General features: G+C 42.9%; 1 protein-coding gene across 4 annotated transcripts in view; it reads right to left on the bottom strand.

Annotated features, from left to right (window-relative positions):
• tmem161b (transmembrane protein 161B) overlaps nucleotides 1-20241 on the bottom strand; it is a 55645-nt gene extending 35404 nt beyond the window's left edge. For 3 of the 4 annotated variants that reach the window (XM_063068503.1, XM_063068501.1, XM_063068502.1), the window contains exons 1-3: nucleotides 20080-20241; nucleotides 10705-10808; nucleotides 3004-3087 (exon numbers count right to left, since the gene is read on the bottom strand). In XM_063068503.1, coding sequence (XP_062924573.1) covers nucleotides 3004-3087; nucleotides 10705-10808; nucleotides 20080-20082 — 191 coding nt within the window. In that variant the 5' untranslated portion in view covers nucleotides 20083-20241. Of the gene's footprint in view, nucleotides 1-3003; nucleotides 3088-3692; nucleotides 7842-10704; nucleotides 10809-20079 lie in introns of all 4 variants that reach the window. The other variant, XM_063068504.1, reaches the window with a different exon arrangement.
• Nucleotides 20242-22086: the final 1845 nt, after the last annotated feature.

Raw genomic sequence — 22086 nt, 5'->3', positions numbered from 1 at the left:
CAGTGTTTGCTCAGCAGAAGATAAGCCATACTGTGGCTGACTGCAGATTTCTGCAGCAATAACAGGACAATTTACAATGCCCAACTAGCCTACTAATCAGTACTTCTTTGAAATGTGGGAGGAAACCAGAACACACGGAGGAAACTTGTTATGTTTTGTTACTCCAAAATATAGAATTAATTAAAAGCAAAAAGCACAATGTAAGTTTAACTTTGTGATTACTTTAAGCAAGGCACGCACACATCACATGGTAGCATCATGAGATATGCAATTCACTTATTTTTACATATACAGTGGCATGCAAAAGTTCGGGCACACCTGGTCAAAATTTCTGTTACTGTGAATAGCTAAGCGAGGAAAAGATGAACTGATTTCCAAAAGGCATAAAGTTAAAGATGACACATTTCTTTAATATTTTAAGCAAGATTACTTTTTTATTTCCATCTTTTACTGTTTCAAAATAACAAAAAAGGAAAAGGATCCGAAGCAAATGTTTGGGCACCTTGCATGGTCAGTACTTAGTAACACACCCTTTGGCAAGTATCACAGCTTGTAAATGCTTTCTGTAGCCAGCTAAGAGTCTCTCAATTCTTGTTTGGGGGATTTTTGCCCATTCTTCCTTGCAAAAGGCTTCTAAGTTCTGTGAGATTCTTGGGCCGTCTTGCATGCACTGCTCTTTTGAGGTCTATCCACAGATTTTCGATGATGTTTAGGTCGGGGGACTGTGAGGGCCATGGCAAAACCTTCAGCGTGCACCTCTTGAGGTACTCCATTGTGGACTTTGAGGTGTGTTTAGGATCATTACCCTGTTGTAGATGCCATCCTCCTTTCAACTTCAGCTTTCTTTTTTTTTTATATAGACAGTGTGATCTTTGCTTCCAGAATTTGCTGGTATTAAATTGAATTCATTCTTCCCTCTACCAGTGAAATGTTCCCCGTGCCACTGACTGCAACACAAGCCCAAAGCATGATCGATCCACCCCCCTGCTTAACAGTTGGAGAGGGGTTCTTTTCATGAAATTCTGCACCCTTTTTTCTCCAAACATACCTTTGCTCATTGCGGCCAAAAAGTTCTATTTTAACTTCACCAGTCCACAGGACTTGTTTCCAAAATGCATCAGGCTTGTTTAGATCTTACCACCATTCAGGGCCCCAAACAGTCCTTCCGGGTGAGGCAACACTTCACCTGTGAGTCGGCTGGGGTGATATACTGCGTCCGCTGCTCCCGATGTGGCCTTTTATATATTGGTGAGACCCGACGCAGACTGGGAGACCGCTTTGCTGAACACCTACGCTCTGTCCGCCAGAGAAAGCAGGATCTCCCAGTGGCCACACGTTTTAATTCCACGTCCCATTCCCATTCTGACATGTCTATCCACAGCCTCCTCTACTGTAAAGATGAAGCCGCACTCAGGTTGGAGGAACAACACCTTATATTCCGTCTGGGTAGCCTCCAACCTGATGGCATGAACATCGACTTCTCTAACTTCTGCTAATGCCCCACCTCCCCCTCATACCCCATCTTATTTTTATACACACATTCTTTCTCTCACTCTCCTTTTTCTCCCTCTGTCCCTCTGAATATACCCCTTGCCCATCCTCTGGGTCCCCCCCACCTCCCCATCTTTCTTCCCGGACCTCCTGTCCCATGATCCTCTCGTATCCCTTTTGCCTATCACCTGTCCAGCTCTTGGCTCCATCCTTCCCCCTCCTGTCTTCTCCTATCATTTTGGATCTCCCCCTCCCCTTCCAACTTTCAAATCCCTTACTCACTCTTCTTTCAGTTAGTCCTGACAAAGGGTCTCGGCCTGAAACGTCGACTGCACCTCTTCCTAGAGATGCTGCCTGGCCTGCTGCGTTCACCAGCAACTTTTATGTGTGAGGCTTGTTTAGATGTTCCTTTGCAAACTTCTGATGCTGAATTTTGTGGTGACAATGCAGGAAAGGTTTTCTTCTGATGACTCTTCCATGAAGGTGTCGCTGCACAGTAGAACAGTGCACCACCACTCCAGAATCTGCTAAACCTTCCTGAAGGTCTTTTGCAGTCAAACGGGGGTTTTGATTTGCTTTTCTAGCAATCCTACCAGCAATTCCCTCGGAAAGTTTTCTTGGTCTTCCAGACCTCAACTTGACCTCCACCGTTCCTGTTAACTGCCATTTCTCAATTACATTACAAACTGAGGAAACAGCTAACTGAAAACGCTTTGCTATCTTCTTATAGCCTTCTCCTGCTTTGTGGGCATCATTTATTTTAATTTTCAGAGTGCTAGGCAGCTGCTTAGAGGAGCCCATAGCTGCTGATTGTTGGGACAATTGAGGAGTCAGGGTATTTATAAAGCTTTGAAATTTGCATCACCTGGCCTTTCCTAACACTGACTGTGAACAAGCCATAGCCCTAACAAGCTAATTAAGGTCTGAGACCTTGGTAAAAGTTATCTGAGAGCTCAAATCTCTTGGGGTGCCCAAACTTTTGCATGGTGCTCCTTTCCTTTTTTCCACTCTAAAATTGTACAAAACAAAAATAATACACTAATCTTGCTTAAAATGTTGAAAAGAATGTTTCACCTTTAACTTTATGACTTTTGGAGATCAGTTCTTCTCCTACTCACTGAACCATTCACTGTAACAAATTTTGACCAGGGGTGCCCAAACTTTTGCACGCCACTGTATGTAGCTCATTTGGTCACATTGGTATTTGGACTGTGGGAGGAAACTCAAGCACTCACAGGAAGAATGTACAAACTCCTTTCAGACATGCTGGAATTGAACTCAAAACTCCAAGGCCCAAAGCTGCAACAGTGTCACACCAACCACTACGCTACTGTGGTGTCCCCACACATCACAGCAAATTCTTATGTTGTCATTTTTATGGTGAATAAAGTTGATGCTTGATTCTTGAGAACCTCAATAGAGTCAAGATAACAGAAAAATCCTAGGGCCCTCAATGTTACAAAGGTCAAGCTGATGTTAGACAGATTAACTGGAGGAAGAGCATGGCATTACCTTTCTTTCTTGGATTTTGCTTTCTGTTGTTTTCCAGCCAATACCTGAAGTTGTTCTTCTGTAGGATGCTGGTACCATTGCAAGCTGTAACAATACCATTTGAATATTATTTATATTGTATACTGTATTGTATGAATATTGTAAACTGTTCCTCCAACACTGTGTGTAACTCTGCAATTCCAATGTTTTCTACTTTCAACATTATGCTTAGAGTCAGAATCGCAGAACACTAAAGAAACAGGCCCTTCAGCTCATCTAGTCCATGTTGAACTTACAACACAACAACCAGAATTTAAAACCAAGTGCACACACCAACTAATGATGCATTCTACATCCAATTCTAATTCTAAGGACAAGCCATTGGGTATATTTAAAGCAGAAGTTGATAGGTTCTTGATTAGTCAGGGTATCAGATGTTATGGGGAGAAGGCAGGAGAAGGGGGTTGAGAGGGATAGCAAATCAGCCATGATGGAATGGCACAGCAGATTCGATGGGTCGAATAGCTTAATTTTGCTCCTTTATCTTATGGTCAACTAGAATGTTATGTACAATAATCAGTCCAATATGTTAACTAGTCTGTTTAATCAGAAAGGCCTCTCACTTTAGACCAGCTTCAGTCTTTATTGAATGCAGTAAGATAGTTGAACTGACGACATAGTTAATGTGTGCACGATCTTACAGCCATTACCAAGATGTAGCTGCAGGGTGATCCGAACTGTGTGTTCAGTATTCTAAGTTACACAATTTTCCAAAAGACAAAATGAGGGCGTAGTAGACAGCGAGGAAGACCATCAAAGCCTGCAGCAGAATCTGGACCTGCTGGAAAAATGGGATGAAAAAATGGCAAATGGAATTTAATGCAGACAAATGTGGGGAGTTGTACTCCGAGGACAAACCAGGGTAGGATTTACAAGGTGAGTAGAAGGGCACTGCGGAGTGTGGTGAAAACACAGTGGTCTGGGAATACCGATCCATAATACCTTGAATGTGGTAGATAGCGTCTTAAAGAGAGCTTTTGGCACATTGGCCTTCATAAAGCAAAGCATTAAGTATGCGAGTTCAGAGTTATGTTGAAGCTGTACAAGATGTTGGTGAGGCCTAATTTGGAGTATAGTGTGCAGTTCTGGTCACCTACAGGAAAGATATCAATACGATTGAAAAGTGCAGATAAAATTTACAAAGATTTTGCCAGGACGTGAAGACCTGAGTTACAGGGTAAGGTCAAGTAGGTTCGGACTTTATTCTCTAGAGCGTAGGAGAGCAAGGGAATATTTAATAGAGATATACAAAACTATATGGAGTATAGAGAGGGTAAATGCAAGCAGGTTTTTACCACTGAGGTTGGATAAAATTAGAACTAGAGGTCATGGGTTAAGGGTGAAAGGTGAAATGTTTAAGGAGATATGAGGGGGAACTTCTTCCCTCAGAGGGTGGTGTGAGTGTAGAATGAGATTCTAACAAAGTGGTGATATAGGTCTAATATCAACTTCTATTCTGGCCCTTCAAGCTACACTGTCAAGCAATCCCCAATTTAACCCTAGACTAAGCACAGGGCAAGTTACAATAACCAATTAAATAAAGGCATCCGTTAGTCTTGTGAGACCATGGATCTGCGCCTGGAAAGTCTGCAGGCCTAGGCAAGATTGTATGGAAGACCAGCAGTTGCCCATGCTGCAAGTCTCCCCTCTCCAATACACCAATGTTGTCCAAGGGGAAGGGAAAGGGCCAATACAGCAACCAGTGTCGTCACAGAGCAGTGTGTGGTTAAGTGCCTTGCTCAAGGACACAACATGCTGCATCGGCTGGGGCTCAAACTCACGACCTTCAGATCACTAGTCCAACACCTTAACCACTTGGCCACGTACCCACAACAATTAACCAATTAACCTTCCAGTAAGTGTTCAGACTGTGGAAGGAAACTTGAGAAAGCACACACAATCAAGGGGAGAAAATACAAACTCTATACAGCTAGCAGCAGGAATTTGAGAAAAAATTGGACTGGTACATAAATAGGAGAGGCATGGAGGTCTGTGGATTGGATGCAGGTTGATGGGATAGCAAAATAGTTTGCTATGAACTAGATAGGCCAAGGGTCTGTTTTTGTGCTGTATTACTTTATGACTCTAAGCCAAAAGGATAAAGAGGCAGGATAACAGCTAGACATTGAAGATAAAAATTTTAAAGAATCAAATTGTAGGACCAAAAAAAGTAGTAGAGTAATTGTAAACTTGTTGCAAATACAGATACACTCTGAGGCATGCTAATCTCTCTATCAGCATCTATCGTATCTCTTCGATGACAGGCATCAGTTGTAATAGGTAATCTTATCTATCTTCTAAACTGATCCACTTTCAATATGTATATTAACATTAACGATTTTACTGTTATGAGTATCATTCACTGCAACTAAATACACATCACAAACAAGAGACTCTGCAGATGCAGGAAATCTAGAGCAAAATTTCTTCTTCAGTTGTCCATTGAAATCCGATGACGATGTCCACTCCTTTAACGGTACGATCTTTGATGACTATACAGTCCTATCCTGGACCCACAAGCTCTATTGCAGTTAGTGTGGTAGTGGTGGCAACCCTGGCTGTATTTCTCCTGGCTCTCTTATGCTGTCTTCTGGTTGTTCTTTCCATCTCCAGAATACGAACCCCATCCCTATACAGCTGCCGCCAAGTGGCACGGTCAGCAGCAACCTTCTCCAGGTCCTCGGGTCTGATCTTGCACTTCCTTAAAGCGTTCTTCATCTGATCCTTATAGCGCTTCTTCGGCCCTCCAGCTGAGCGTCAACCATGATGTAGCTGGCCGTATAACACTCTGCGGGGTAGCTGACATGGGGGCATCCTTATGACTTGCCCCACACAGTAGCATCTATGGAGAGGAATAAAGATGTTGTTTTGGGCCAAAAACCCTTTATCAGGATCTTCACAAGTATCATCTTCTGTGAAAATAGATGAAAACTACTCTCAGGATATATTCTGACAATATTTTCTGACTGTCTCCAACCCCTTTACTGACCTATCTGCAAATGCACTATATAATCTTTACTAGACCTCTAACATTCTGACACACTGACACAGCTTTCAGCAATGACAGCTATTTTATTATAGCTTAATATAAACTATATGCTGTTTGCATTATTTGTTTACTTTATCATTTGCATGATTTGTTCTTTTTTCACACATTAGGTGTTTGACAGTTTGTTGTGTGGGATTTTTACTGGGCTTCATTGTGTTTCTGTTTTGTCACTGCCTGCAACAAGGTGAATCTCAAGGTTGTATATGGTATAAATACTTTGATAATAAATGTACTTCAAACTTTGAAATCTAAACAAGCCTTTAGCAAATATAATAGCAGCCTTGGTTGTTTTTTTATTTTCTTTTGGTATCTTTACATTTACATTTTTGCTTCTTTGTTATGCCTCATTTTTCTTTGTGCACATGAAACACCACAATGACAAAAAAGAATCACAATAGTATCCCCAATATAAAAGAAATTTCCCTCCATTAATTTCTTAAACATCACAATGGAGATCTGTACTAATTCAAAATAAATTTTGCAATTTTAAAACTAATTTCATTTTGAGCACATTGAAATGGAGCTGTGTCACAGGAAGGCAGCATTATCATTAGAGACCCCCAACACCAGGCCATGCCCTTCCTGCTGCAGGAGCCTCAGGACCAGGTTCAGGAAAAGTTATTACCCTTCAAACATCACACTCTTGAACCAAAGGGGATAACTTCACTTGCTCTAATATTCCCATGGACTCACTTTCAAGGACTCTTCATCTCATGATCTTGATATTTACTTGTTATTTCTTTTGTATTTGCACAGTTTCCTGTCTTTTGCACATTAGTTATTTGTCCACCCTATTGGGTGTGGTCTATTATGGTTCTTGGATTTACTGACTATGCCAGCAAGAAAAAGAATTTCAGGATTGCATGTAATGACATGGGATGAAGAGTCCTTGAGAGTGAGCCCATAGGTTATGGGAACATTTCAGTGACGAGGCGAGTGAAGTTGTTACCCCCTTTGGTTGAAGGGTGAACATGGTGGTGAGAGTCCTGAGGCCCCTGTAGTGGTAGTGGTCTCTGATGATGAATGTTGCTGAATGATGATTTCCTGCGACAATGCTCCACGTAGATGTGCACAATGGTGGGGAGGGCTTTACCTTTGATGGACTGGGCTGTATCCACTACTTCTTGTAGGATTTTCCATTCAAGAGCATTGGTGTCTCCAGACCAGGCTGTGATGCAGCCAATCAAAATACTCCCTGCTACACATCTATAGGTTTGTCAAATTACTCTTAATATTCAGTCAAAAGAGTCAAAATTTACCAAGTATGGACAAAATAGTAACAAATTGAACCAAGCAAGAAACCAAGTCAACCACAGACATATCTAGTTCACTGTTGCATTTCAGTGAAGAAAATCTGTCATCTTTACCCAGCTTGTAAGTATTCAAAGTGCATACATGTCACCATATAACCCCAAGATTCATTTACTTGCAGGCATTCATAGTAAATACAAGAAGCACAATAGAATCAACAAGAAATCACAACCAACAGAAAAGATGAACAACCAAAATGCAAAAGACAAACTGTGTGAATGCAAAAAGTAATAATAATAATAATAATAAGCAATAAGCGTTGAGAACATGAGATGAAGAGTCTTTGAAAGTGAATCCATTGGTTGTGGGAACAGTTCAGTGATGGGTGAGGGTTTGAGTGAAGTTATCCCCTCTGGTTCAGGAGCCTGATGGTTGGGCAATAACTGTTCCTGAACCTGGTGGTTTGAGTCCTGAGTCTCTAAGTGCCCTCTGAAGTGGTCTAGAAGAATAAAAGAGCAATTAAGTATGAACAATTAATTGTGGCCTTGCCAGAGATGCTCTGATCTGAGTAATGAATAAATTTTAAAAAAGCTTTCCAACAGGATTTTTAAACTTTCTGTGCAGGGGAAAGGGCAAATCAAACAGCAAGACAATAAATCAGCAGTCCCCAAAGCATGTGCTACCGGGCTGCGGGGAAACGATACGAGTCAGCTGCACCTTTCCTCAGTCCCTGTCACGCATTGTTGAACTTGAACATAGTGTTGCCAACTGTCCTGTATTTGCCGGGACATCCCGTAAATTGGGCTAAATTGGTTTGTTCCATACGGGACTGCCCTTGTCCCATATTTCCCCCGCTAAGGTAGAGCGTTCCTATGAAACCTTTCATGCCGAAATAGCGTAAAGCGAAGAAGCAATTACCATTAATTCATATGGGAAAAATTTTTGAGCGTTCCCAGACCCAAAAAACAACCTACCAAATAACACATAAAACTGAAAATAACACTAACATAGAGTAAAAGCAGGAATGATATGATAAATACACAGCCTATATAAAGTAGAAATAATGTATGTACAGTACAGTCGGGAAGATTAAGCCAAAACCGATTTGTGTGGGGGGGGGGAAATCGGTACTTATGCCATGCGCACACAGGTGCCCAAGCAAGGCTTCATGGTCATGGTAGACATTTCTGGGGTAAACACAAGTGTCCCGGGATTTGACTGCTACTTTTGTCCCTTATTTGGGAGTGAGAAAGTTGGCAACCCTAACTGTAAAAGATATGCTGAGGTGAGTTTAACCCCACTTGAACACCCCCCACCGGTCGGCCGGTCCGCAAGAATATTGTCAATATTAAACCGGTCCGCAGTGCAAAAAAGGTTGGGGACCCCTGCAATAAATGATGGAATTCATCGGTCTGTTTAAAAATAGTGGTTTTTTTTCCCCAAACTAATTGCAATAACAGTCTCCATGTTGTTCCTTACTCATATATATTTTGATTTACAGGTACATCACCTTAAGTTTATCTTCATACAAGCCGGATTTAAAAAAAAAACAGGTGCAAACAGAAAGGCAATTTACTCCACACCAGCATAAGTGCGTTCAAGGTGACATCTACTAATACTATATTTCTCTATAAAACAACACCTGATTCACCGGTTATTTTTTCATGCAATGAGAATAAAATAGGTAATTATTTAATTACAGCGTGTTTATATAACACCATTGAAATTATAGGGCTCTGTGTTATTTACCAACTTTTTTTCATTGTTTGCACAATTTGTTCACGTACACACACACACACACACACACACGTTGTTTGACAGTAAAATTATCCAAGTACATATATGGTACTATATGCAACCCTGAGATTCATTTTCTTACAGGCATACTCAATAAAGCCATAAAAGAATCAATGAAAGACTGCACCAACTAGAGTATTCAACCAGTGTGCAAAAGGGACAGACCGAGAGAGACTCGGTAACTCTGGATTTCCAGCACCTGCAGAATCTTGTGTTTAAAAGAAACTGCATAATATAGTTGAAAGACCAGGATGTGTTACCAGATAGAAGGGATAAAGAATGTACAATGAAAAGCATTTTAAAAAAATTGACAAGGATGGCCAGGATTCTGTCAGGAGAACCACGAGACTGGAGACCACTTCACTAACCCTTATGTTTAATAATAATCTGATTCTGACATAAGCATTTTACCTTGCTATTTACTTTACTGGTTCAATGGACAGTAAGTATTCAACTACCTGTCTAGCGTTAAGTTATTAATCTGAAATTTCTTAGTTATAAAGGAAGGTTTCACACCCAAAACACTGATGTATGCTTTCCTGATTACTTCCTAACTTATCGTTTAAAATGTGTTCTTGTGTTTTGGATAACAAACATCTGCATGATTTGATATATTTTTATATATTGGCGAAACCCAACGCAGACTGGGAAACCGCTTTGCTGAACACCTACGCTCTGTCTGCCAGAGAAAGCAGGATCTCCCAGTGGCCACACATTTTAATTCCACATCCCATTCCCATTCTGACATGTCTATCCACGGCCTCCTCTACTGTAAAGATGAAGCCACACTCAGGTTGGAGGAACAACACCTTATATTCCGTCTGGGTAGCCTCCAACCTGATGGCATGAACATCAACTTCTCTAACTTCCGCTAATGCCCCACCTCCCCCTCGTACCCCATCTGTTACTTATTTGTAGACACACATTCTTTCTCTCACTCTCCTTTTTCTCCCTCTGTCCCTCTGACTATACCCCTTGCCCATCCTCTGGGTCCCCCCCCTTTCTTCCCAGACCTCCTGTCCCATGATCCTCTCGTATCCCTTTTGCCAATCACCTGTCCAGCTCTTGGCTCCATCCCTCCCCCTCCTGTCTTCTCCTATCATTTTGGATCTCCCCCTCCCCCTCCCACTTTCAAATCCCTTACTCACTCTTCCTTCAGTTAGTCCTGACGAAGGGTCTCGGCCTGAAACGTCAACTGTACCTCTTCCTAGAGATGCTGCCTGGCCTGCTGCGTTCACCAGCAACTTTTATGTGTATTGCTTGAATTTCCAGCATCTGCAGAATTCCTGTTGTTTGCATGATTTGATGTGTCTTTTAACCTCTGGGCCTCAGAAAATGTATATAATTTTCTCCTTAGCCAACAAAAATGTGCAGTAATTTAGCTAAAAGAAAAGCCGTGGCTAAATTGCACAAATGTGCTTCCTATGATCCTTGCTTCTTATGGAAAATCTCAATTGTTGGAATGGTGAGGTGAAAGGGGAAAATTGTTCAAAATCCAATAGATAAACAAGCTGCAAGTGTATAAAACTGATCCCAAAACCACCATTTGAAAATAATCCTCGTACCTTCCATTGCAAAGCAACCAACGAGCAAATGAGTAGTGGGGTGTAATCTTCTGTATGATGCTGGCCATTACCATAGTGACAACCAACTGCACGCCTATCACACCCTGGAATGGAAAAGAGTCAAGGTGAACCATATTTGATTTAAAATTGTACAAATAATATTTAAGTACTAACAGTATTTCAGCAGGCAAAGGATTTCTAATCGATCCATGTCTTAAGATGCAATAGTTTACTCATTTTGTATCGCAACGTGAAGGCTGTGACACAAGGGCTTTGGATCTAATAGGTTAACTTCAATAGGTGCCAATTGAATTTTAAACCATGGTACATATTCTTACATGTAGTCTACAATTTAAAACTACCCCAGTACATCAGATCAGGTCATCAGCCCGAAATATGAATTACTTGTTTTATTCCAATTATTTTTCATTGTTAGAAATGTGTACAATTGTTATTTGTTTTTCCTAACAAATGTTGCTTATAGTCATAGAACACTACAGCACAGGAACAGACCCATAGGCCCATGCCAAACTAAAATGCTCCCTTGCCAAATCAACCTGCACCCCGACCATAAACTTCCATAGCTCTCCTGCCCATGTAACTATACAAATTTCCCACTGCAGCAAGGCAGTTAGCTCAATGCTGTTACAGCTCAGGTAGAATTTCTGGACCATATTTGCAGCACAAATATTGCATTCTGGTGATAATCCTGGGAGTCTCATCCTTGTAATCATACACCCTCCTCGTGGTGTGCATTCATCAGAAAATATAAACTTGTATTCTATCCACTGAAGAGCCTGCACATACCAATTAAAGTAACTAAATAGAAGTTAGTAAATGACTGTTCAATCTCCTGCCATCTGGTAAGAAATACAGAAACATCTTAGCCAAGACAGTAAGACTGAGAAACAGCTTCTTCCCTAGGGCTGTTCTGCAGGAAAATAATGCTACACCCAGGCTTGCCAATGGCCTTAGAGTATTATGGACTATCAAAGTCACTTGCTGCATGGAATATGTCTTTTTTAAAATAAGCCGTACCACAGGCATTGTAAATATCTGTTTTGCACAGACTGGAGTAGCACCACAATGACAAAATAGTTCTATTGTGCTTCCAAGAGGATCACAGCAGTGTCATGGTTTGGAGGCTGCATGCCTCAATGACCCAGAGAACTACATTGGGTGGCTTTGGCTCTTGGTAGGATCACCCATGCCAAACAGGTCAAAGGGTAGAGGACAGACTAAGAGCAGTCTATTGGTCCTCCAGGGTCAGGGGTTCAACTCAGGGCCAACAACTCTGACTGGTAAAACAAAACTGTTACAGAAAAAGCAATGAAGAATCTTTCTACATTTGCGTGGGCCAGGACAGACAGATGGAGGACCTTCTTTGCTTCCTTACACACCTGCAGCATTTCGGGTAGTAAGTATTCTATTTTAGTAAGCACAACTCTAAATAAACTTTCACAAGACAAAATATTCTCATAAGATGCAAGAACAGCAGAAATGTTCTTTCCTAATGAAAATATTGTTGTCCTTGAAGTCAGTGAAGTCATATAATTTAATCTGAAAACACTAAGGTGCCAGTGATATTTTCAGCTAAATACACATTGAACTTCCAAAAGGAATAGTCAGCACAAACTAGATTCTAGATTCAAAATTCAAAAACAAAGCCAATGACCTTCAGAAAAGCTACCCACAAATATCTAACAACCTCTAAATGTGTTGACTGGCCCATTTGCAATATCAGCTGCTGTGTGATGCCAACACAGGACAGTCCTCACATACAGCAAAAAAAACACTTCAAATTACCTCAACAGCAAATCCTTTCGAAGAATTCTTGACCTAGCCAACCTAATTTTTAAACTTATGTTAAGTATTTATCAAGTAAATAAAGATTAGTCTGGATAGAATATGAAATTTGGAATGTTTCAAATTTATTTTAAAATTTTTAAAATGTATATGTCACATGTACACTGAAACATAGAGAAATATGTGCTGTTTGTGTCAATGGCCAACACTGTCTGAGGATAGACTGGGGGCAGCCTGCAAGAGTTGCCATGCTTCCAGCACCAACATAGCACATCAATGACTTACTAAGCCTAACCCATACATCTTTGGAATTTTCAGGAAACCGGAGCACCCATAGGAAACGCACTCAGTCACAGGGAGAATGTACAAACTCCTTACAGACAGCAGCAGGGATTGTCCCAACGATCCTTCTGTCTACATTCATTATCCTGTGTTTCTGCATTGATAACAAGTTAAGGATTGAGCACTGCCTCTCTCCCAGTAACACCACTGTATCAACATTCATCGTGCTCCCCAAAGAAGTTGTTTTAAAGACAGCCCTCACCATTCAACACTATAAAAGCTCATCTGCTGAGTATTTTAGCATTTCTGATTTTGCAGATTTTAAGTTCAATTTTAATTGTCATTCACCCAACCACATGAATCATGAATATAGCCAAAACAAAACATTGTTCCTCTAGGATAGGGGTTCATCACAGCAATTTTTTTTTATATATATACCATGGACCTATACCATTAAGCAAGGGGTCCACGGACCCCAGGGTGAGAACCCCTGTTCTGGGGCCAAAGTGCAAAACACAGAACCAAAAGTCACAAAGATCACATAGCAATACGATAGCAAAAAAAAATTACAAAATAACTAATATTAAGAAAAGCAATAATACAGCCCAAGTCCCTGAGCGTCATGGCTTGTAGACTGATGGTGCATGGATGTTGTCCTGGAGTCACAGTTCTACAAGAGCAGCCCATATCTGAAGTTTTTGATATCCAAAACCATCCACTCCTAACATCCAAACTTTCAGCTGCTCCTATAACACGTCTTTTTGCCACCTTGGCACAAAAGAGCAAGAGTTTAATGACCCCCTTCCCATGTCCAGGCCATGAACACTCCTGCCAGGTGAAACCACAACTAATTGGTTGTAATTTCAATTACTTGGCCGCGCCGAAGAGACTGAATATAGGTAGGGTGATGGTTTTGTCGAACACCTTCCATCTTCTGGTCATTTGCCATTTTAGTTCTTTAGCCAGTTTCCACTGTGTGTCCCTGGGCTGTCCTGCTGGGTCACTAACAGCACTGAAGTAGTTGTTGCTGACCCAGCATGTCCCTCAATGAGCACCTGAATTGCCTGCATATGGAAGGGCGGGAACCAAATACCAAAAGATGGGATTAATTAAGTAGAGTTCCTACTGGTCAGCATTAACAAGGTTGAACACATGCATCACACACAAAAAGCTGGAGGAACTAAGCAGGCCAGGCAGCATCTATGGAAGAGTAAACAGTCAACGTTTCAGGCAGAGACATTTCATCAGGACTGGAGAAAAAAAGATGAAGAAGCTGGGGGCGGGGGGGAAGAGGGGAGGAAGAAGTACAAGGTAGAAGGTGAAACCAGGAGAAAGGAAGGAGGGAAGTGAAGTGAAGAGCTGGGTGTGGCCTCCTGTATATTGGTGAGACCCAATATACATTGGGAGACCTCTTTGCTGAATACCTACACTCTGCTAGAAAGAGAGAGATAGTGGCCACCCACTTCAATTCTACTTTCCATTCCCATTCTGACATGCCAGTCCATGGCCCCTTCTACTATCACGATGAGGCCACACTCAGGAGCAACACCTTATATTAAGATCGTGAACACAGCCCAGCACGTCACACAAACCAACCTTCCGTCCTTGGACTCACTTTACACTGCACGCTGTCGCAGTAGTGCTGCCAGGATAATCAAGGACATGACCCACCCAGCCAACACACTTTTCGTCCCTCTTCCCTTGAGGACTCGTACGGCCAGATTTGGGAACAGCTTCTTTCCAACTGTGATAAGACTGCTGAACGGATCCTGACCCGGATCTGGGCCGTACCCTCCAAATATCCGGACCTGCCTCTCGGTTTTTTTTGTACTACCTTACTTTCCATTGTTCTAATTTTCCTATTTATGATTTATAATTTAATTTTTAATATTTACTATGGATTTGTAATCCAGGGAGCGGGAAGCCCAGAATCAAATATCGCTGTGATGATTGTACGTTTTAATATCAATTGTTTGGCAACAATAAAGTATAAAGTATATTCTGCCCGAGTAGCCTCCAGCCTGATGGCATGAACATTGATCTCTCGAACTTCCAGCAAAGGACCACCACCCCCCACCCCGCCCCTCCTTCACCATTTCTCATTCCTTTTTCCTTCTGTCACCTTATAACCTTACCTGCCCATCACTGCCCTCTGGTGCTCCTCCCCCTTCCCTTTCTTCCATGGCCTTCTGTCCTCTCCTATCAGATTCCCCCTTCTCTAGCCCTTTACCTCTTTCACCAATCGATTTCCAGCTATTTACTTCACCCCTCCACCCTCCCAGCTTCACCTATCACCTACTGCTTTGTATTTCTTCCTTCTCTCCCCCCCCCCTTACTCTGACTTCTCATCCTTTCCTCCAGTTCTGTTGAAGGGTTTCAGCCCGAAATGTCAAATGTTTACTCTTTTCCATAGATGCTGCCTGGCCTACTGAGTTCTACCAGCTTTGTGTGCGTGTTGCTCTGGATTTCCAGCATCTGCAGATTTTCTCTTGTTTGGGAAGGTGGAACACATGACCTGTTTCCAGGTCATACAATTGCAGGACTCTTTCAGACTTGTGCTCTGTTCTAATTAAATTCAACACACTATGGAGGAATACCACTTTATTTGTGATCAAGTACTTTACAGTCAGTACACGACATTTTAACCTACTCCAAGGTCAATCTAACCCTTCCCTCTGCTTAGCCCTCTATTTTTCTTTCATCCATGTGCTTATCCAAGAGTTTCTTAAATTCCCTAATGTATCTGCCTCTATCATCACCCCGGCAGGGTGTTCTGCACATTGACCACTTTCTCTGTGTAAAAAAAAAACTACCTCTGATATTACCCCCATGCCTACCTTTCTCCAATCATCTTAAAACTATGCTGCTCTGTATTAGCTATCTCTGTCCTAGGAAAAGTCTCTGGCTGTCCAGTTGTTCTATGCCTCTATCAAGCCACTTCTCATCCTCTTTCACTTCAGAGAGAAGTTCTCCAAACATGAATTTAAACTATTTGAGATTATAACTACATGTCCTTTTTTTTCCCGCTTTCCAGTTAGCTTGAGCAGGTAATAATCCAGCTGTTTCCAGCTACTGCCCCCTAGAGTCCATGTTTGGGCCTCCCCCTGCAACAGGATCCTCGACTTCGTACTCGGAAGACCACAACCTGTGCAGATTAGAAATAACATCTTCACCTCGCTGACAATCAACACTGGTGCACCTCAGGGGTATGTGCTTAGCCCACTGCTCTACTCTCTCCACATCCACCTAGGCATAGCTCAAATGCCACTTATAAATTTGCTATAATACAACCATTGTTGGCGGAATCTCAGATGGAGATGAGAGGGCGTATAGCAGTCTTCCGAGCTTATCAGCTAGTTGAGTGGTGTCATAGCAACAACCTTGCACTCCATGTCAGTAAAACCAAATAACTAATTTTTGGAGAACAAGACAACACGAGAACACACACCAGTCCTCAGAGGGATCAGAAATGGAGAGTGAGCAATTGTAAGTTCCTAGGTGTCAGTATCTTCAAGGACCTCACCTGGTCACAACATGTTAATGCAGCAATAAAGAAGGCATGACAACAGCTAGATTTCATTAGGAGTTTGAGGAGATTTGGATTGTCACTGAAAAAAACTTGAAAACTTCTATGGATGCATAACGGAGAGCATTCTGACAAGGTGTAAAAACATCAGGTATGGGGGGGGGTTTGCAGGGGGTTGTTACTGCATAGGATCAAAATAAGCTGCAAGAAGTTGTGAAGTTAGTCAGCTCCATCATGGGTACTGGCCTCTGCAGTATCCAAGACATCTTCAAGGAGCAATGTCTCAGAAAGGCAGCATCCATCACTAAGGAGACCCGCCACCCAGGATACACCCGTGTCTCACTATGTGTTCTCTCAACTTCTCCTTCCTGAAGTCCACAATTAACTCCTTGCTTCCCATCACCCAGTACATGCCCTCTTCTCATTGTTATCATAAGGGAGAAGGTACAGAAACCTGAGGGCACACACTCAGTGATTCAGGAACAGCTGCTTTCCCTCTGCAATCCGATTTCTAAATGAATTGAACCCATGAACAACACCTCACTACTTCATTTATTTCTGGTTTTGCACTATTTATTTTAACTATTTTATATATTTTTTTTCTTCACCCCTTATAGGTGGTGCTTATGTGTATTTTTCCCACAATCTCAGATCCTCCACTAGAGGCCTGGGAGCTTGAGGGTTGGCACTGTTCCTAGTAGTGTGCTCTTCTGGACCAAGGTCTTTGATGTTGTTCCTGGGACTTGCTGAAGCCACTCTCCGTTTCCAGGTGTCACAGCCTCAAGTGCTCCCATCACCATCAGGATTATTCTAGCTTTAACCTTCCACATCCTTTCTACCTGCTCTTTCACACCCTGGTATTTCTCCAGCTTCTCGTATTCTTTCTTCCTGATATTACTGTCTCTCGGGATTGCCACATCTATCACTATTGCTTTCCTTTATTCCCTGTCCAGTATTACTATGTCTGGTTGTTTGGCCAGTACCTGCTTATCAGTCTGTATTTGGAAGTCCCACAGGATCTTAGCTCTGTTGTTCTTCAGTACCTTCTCGGGTGTTTCCCATTTGGACTTGTGAGTCTCCAATCCATACTCAGTGCAGACGTCCCTGCAGACAATTCCTTCAACTTGGTTGTGCCATTCAGCAAATGCCATCCCTGCCTGCACCTTGCATCCTGCTACGATGTGCTGGATGGTTTCAACAGGTTCCTTGCACAGTCTGCATCTTGGGTCTTGTCTGGTGCGATTGACCTCTGCTTCTATTGCTCTTGTGCACAGCACCTGTTCTTGTGCAGCCATGAGCAGAACCTCTGTGCTGTCCCTCAGTCCTGCCGTTTCCAGCCATTGGTAGGACTTTCTTATGTCAGCCACCTCTGATATCTGACGATGGGACATCCCGTGCAGTGGCTTGTCCTGCCATGGCCTCTGGTCCTCTGGGTCTGTTCACCCACTTCCATTTCCATATCCCCTGCCCGCTGTCTGAGATATTCTCCTAGCAGATAATCCTTAGGGACCTTGGTTCTGACATACTCATGGATGACTTGCACTTCTTGCAGGACCATGGCCTTGACACTTCCAAGTCTGCCTTGTGTCCTCATCGTAGCTTCCTTGCCCCTGCAGGATCCCCAGGTATTTGTAGCTGTTCTGTACATCTGGCACGTGGCCTTCAGGCAACTCGACTCTTTCAGTCTTGATAGATTTGGCTCTTTTCACTACCACCCAGCTCCACATCTGATGGTCACTACTGGCTTTGAGTTAACTTCTAGCATTGCCCTGCAACAGCCCAATGAGTTCTTGGTGAAGATCCTTAATGTCTTGTTAACCTTGTACAGAGATAGGCATTCCAGGACACATGGGTGGGGCACTGAGTTATATGCTTTCTGGTAGTCGACCCAGGCTGTGGTAAGGTGGGTTTGCCTGGTCTTGGGAGTCCTGCATGACCAGTAGTTGGTGCTCGGAGCCCCTGGTTCCATCACCAATCCCACTCTGAGCAGGGCCAGTACTTCCTTCGTAGCCGAGATAAGTCTTTGGTCTTCCCACCTTTCTGAAGCTCAGTTAGTCTGCTGACCTCTGCCCTTGTGGTTTTCATCTTGGCTTCCAATCGTCATCTCCAGGGGGGATTATTAGCAGTACCCTCCACTGTATTTTCAAGCCTTAAAGCACATACCACCGGGCTCAAGGACATCTTCCATCCTGCTGTTGTAAGACTATTGAATACTTCCCCAACACAACAAACTGACCACATTATTTAACTTGTTGTGAACTTGCACCTACTGGTCTATCTGCACTGTACCTTCTCTATAATTCTATCACTTCACTCTGTATTGTTACTGTTTTCCCTTGTACAACTTAATGCACTGCTGTATGAACAGTATGAAAGACAAGTTCTTCACTGCACCTCGCTGCATGTGACAACCATAATAATCATATAATCACTTTTTCACAGCTACCATCAGGCAGGAGTTACAAAAGACTAAAGTCCCACGTTACCAGGTTAAAGGAAAGCTCCTTCCGTTCAACAAACAGCTTCTTGAACCAACCATCATCACCATCAGATGCCGTGCCCAGTTTGAGCTTTGACTGCCACTCCTATTTCAGGTCAAGTGGATCAATTCATTGGTATTCATTTCCAGTTCTCTGGCTGCTGTCTCCATTATCATTTGTCTTCCTTTTGCTTTCTTCCCTTCAATCTTTCCCATAATTACCGTGCATTCTAACTCCTCTTTCCTAATCACATGTCCAATGAAGTTACGTTGCCTTTTCATGATCTCATACATTTCTTTTTGTTTATGACATCCTCATTAGATATTTGTTTCGTCCATGATATTCTTTGCATCCTCCACAAAAACCACATCTCTGTTGCTTCAGTTCGTTTCCTCATGTTACTAGATATTGTCCAACATTCTGAGCCATATAACATAATTGGATAAACGTAACATTTCAGTACTCTGAGGCCGGTTGTCATGCCTAGTTTAGCATTGGTCAGTCTACTCTTCATCCTCGTAAAGGTGTCTTGAACCAACCAGCAATACCCTAATTACTACAGTTTAGCAGCACTACGATCACTTTGCTCTAAAATTGACTTTTAAATGACTATTCTAAAAGGCTATTGTATAAGTATAAAAAACTCCTGACCTCAGAATCTACCTTGATATGACCTTGCAACTTAGTTCCTATTTATACACTTTCTCTGTAACAGTAATACTTCATTCTATTGTTATTTTACCCTATACATCATCAATGAAACGTTGTAATAATTTGATCAGTATGAAGAGTGTGGAAGACGTTTCCAATTTACACAAGTTCCCCACTTCCCCCACCCCCCACGGTGCCTCAGTACACGGGGCAGTAATCAACCAAACAAATTTACGAGTCCTGATGAAGAGTATCGGCTGGAAACATCGACTATCTATTCATTCCCATAGACGTTGCCTGACCTGCTGAGTTCCGCCAGCATTTTGTGTGGGTCGCCGCTTGGGATTTCCAAAATCTGCAGGTTTTCTCGTGTTTAAAATTTACCAATTTCCACATTATTTTCCACTGGACCTCAGTACGCGTGACTGGCACAAACGACTATCAATCTAGATAAGTTTTTCGCTGTATCTCGGCACTTATGACAGTAACAACCCACTTTACCGATGTAAGAGCATGGGAAGCTGTGAAGGGTTCGGACAACCTCTGATGTTGTCTCCCCTTCAGCCCAGAGCCAGGTCCACTCACCCACCGTCAGCGGGTTCACCCCAGCCCCTTCCCGACCGCACTCACCATGTCGTCGGGTAACTCCGTCCCAGGAAGGTGAGTGAAGAGATGGCAAGGACGCGTCTACCCCGCGCTGCGACCATCGGCCTCTCCGGAGCCGGACGTTTGTCCTCCAACCTGTTTGAATCAGCAGCCTGGCGCCATGGTTCACCCTCCACGAACGCCAGAGGTCACCAAGGTCCCTCGCCGCGCTTGTCCAGCTCCTGCCTGCCGCAATAAAGACAAATCTTGGGGGAGGACAAGCTGCCGAGCTAATTGTGAACGTTCAATCCAGCGGCTCAAAGTCATCTAAAGAAAATATATAATTATTCTTGTCCGGGCAACCAAAAGGAAAGAAGGTTGACTACTGCGGAGGGGAGGTGTCGCTTCCGATTGGTCGTAGCAACCAACTGCGACGGAAGCTTTAAAAAGCCCTCGTCCTTTCCCCAGCCTGTCCTGCTTAAAGGGGCCGCACCTCTGCCATTTTGAGAAGGTCATTTGGTAATCCAGTGATTTGGAACAATGATGGGAAGACGCAATAATTTAGATCTTGGAATTATCTGTTTTTAGTGATCCTACGCAGTTCTTTCAATTTTCATCGTGGACGGCAATTTCTATTTCTTGTGCAAAGCATCACCTGTAAATTTACATGATTACAAGAGATTTTGCAGATGCTGGAAATCCAGAGCAACACACACAAAATGCTGGAGGAACTCGGCAGGTCAGGCAGCGTCGATGGAAATGAATAAACAGTGGATGTTTCAGGATGAAACCCTTCTTCAGGACTGAAAAGGAAGGGAGTAGATGCCAGTAGAAGGTGGGGGGGGGGAGAGGAGAAGGGGGACAACATGGATGCAGACATCCCACCCCGCAGAAACTCATTTCAGGGAGGGAGCACCACCACCACCACCCCCATCCCCCACAACCCCATATCCCCCCCCCCCCGGTCAACATCCAAGGGTGTATGTATACAGGAAATTTGATTATGAAAGAACACAACAATTTATTTGATCACATGTCGCAACTATTTGATAGGCATCCTTTAGTCTCTTGAGACCATGGATTTGCGCCTTACCCCTAGGCAAGGTTATATGGAAGACTGGCAGTTGCCCATGCTGCAAGTCTCCCCTCTCCACGCCACCGATGTTGTCCAAGGGAAGCGCACTACGGCTAATACAACTTGGCACTGGTGTCGTCGCAGAGCAATGTGTGGTTAAGTGCCTTGCTCAAGGACACAACACGCTGCCTCAGCTGAGGCTCAAACTAGCGACCTTTAGGTCACTAGACCAACGCCTTAACCACTTGGCCACGCACCAACACACGAAACTACAAACGTATTTACACACACACATATATATTCCTTGTTGAGTATTTTGTTGGCAGTCTCAATGCAAATAGCTTTTCTATTTCTTTTGCAAACTTCCCTTGTACTGTGATGTGGCTTGCTTGGCAGATTTGAGCATTTTGCCGGAAGTCTCAACCTCATAGCAGTCTGTGTCAATGAATTTGTTAATTTTGCAAGACATCAGATTCACAAGTGTTTTGTGAGACAGCAGACTTCTGAATTCTGTCTCAATGTAACGCACCATGCTGAATGCCCTTTCGACATCACAATTAGAATTTGGCAGCACCGAAAGCAGCTTCATCAACTGGCAGAGCTCTTTGAGTCTCATCTACCCTGTACTCACAGATTTTACTTTGCACAACTTCCCCCAGACCTCATCAAATGGCAAACTTCTGTAGTTTGGCACCAGTCCTTCAAGGTTATTTGAGACACTAAACTGAACTGATGGACAATGAAAGAGAGAGAGAGGTAGACTGTAAAGCCCACCCACAGAGAAAACTGATAGGTCTACTTAGCACAAAAAGAGACTAATCAGCATTCTCTCTCTCCTCTCCCCTCTCCCCTCTCCCCTCTCCCTCTGTCTCCCTCTCCTTCTCCCTCTCCCTTTCCCTCCCTCCCTCTCTCCCTCCCTTCCCCACCTCGCTCGCTCACTCTCAAAAAAATCGATTTCCAGGATATTGTATATAATT

Source organism: Mobula hypostoma, chromosome 16, assembly GCF_963921235.1.
Source record: "Mobula hypostoma chromosome 16, sMobHyp1.1, whole genome shotgun sequence".
NCBI lineage: Eukaryota > Metazoa > Chordata > Chondrichthyes > Myliobatiformes > Myliobatidae > Mobula > Mobula hypostoma.
This window is presented reverse-complemented; position numbering and strand designations above follow the sequence as displayed.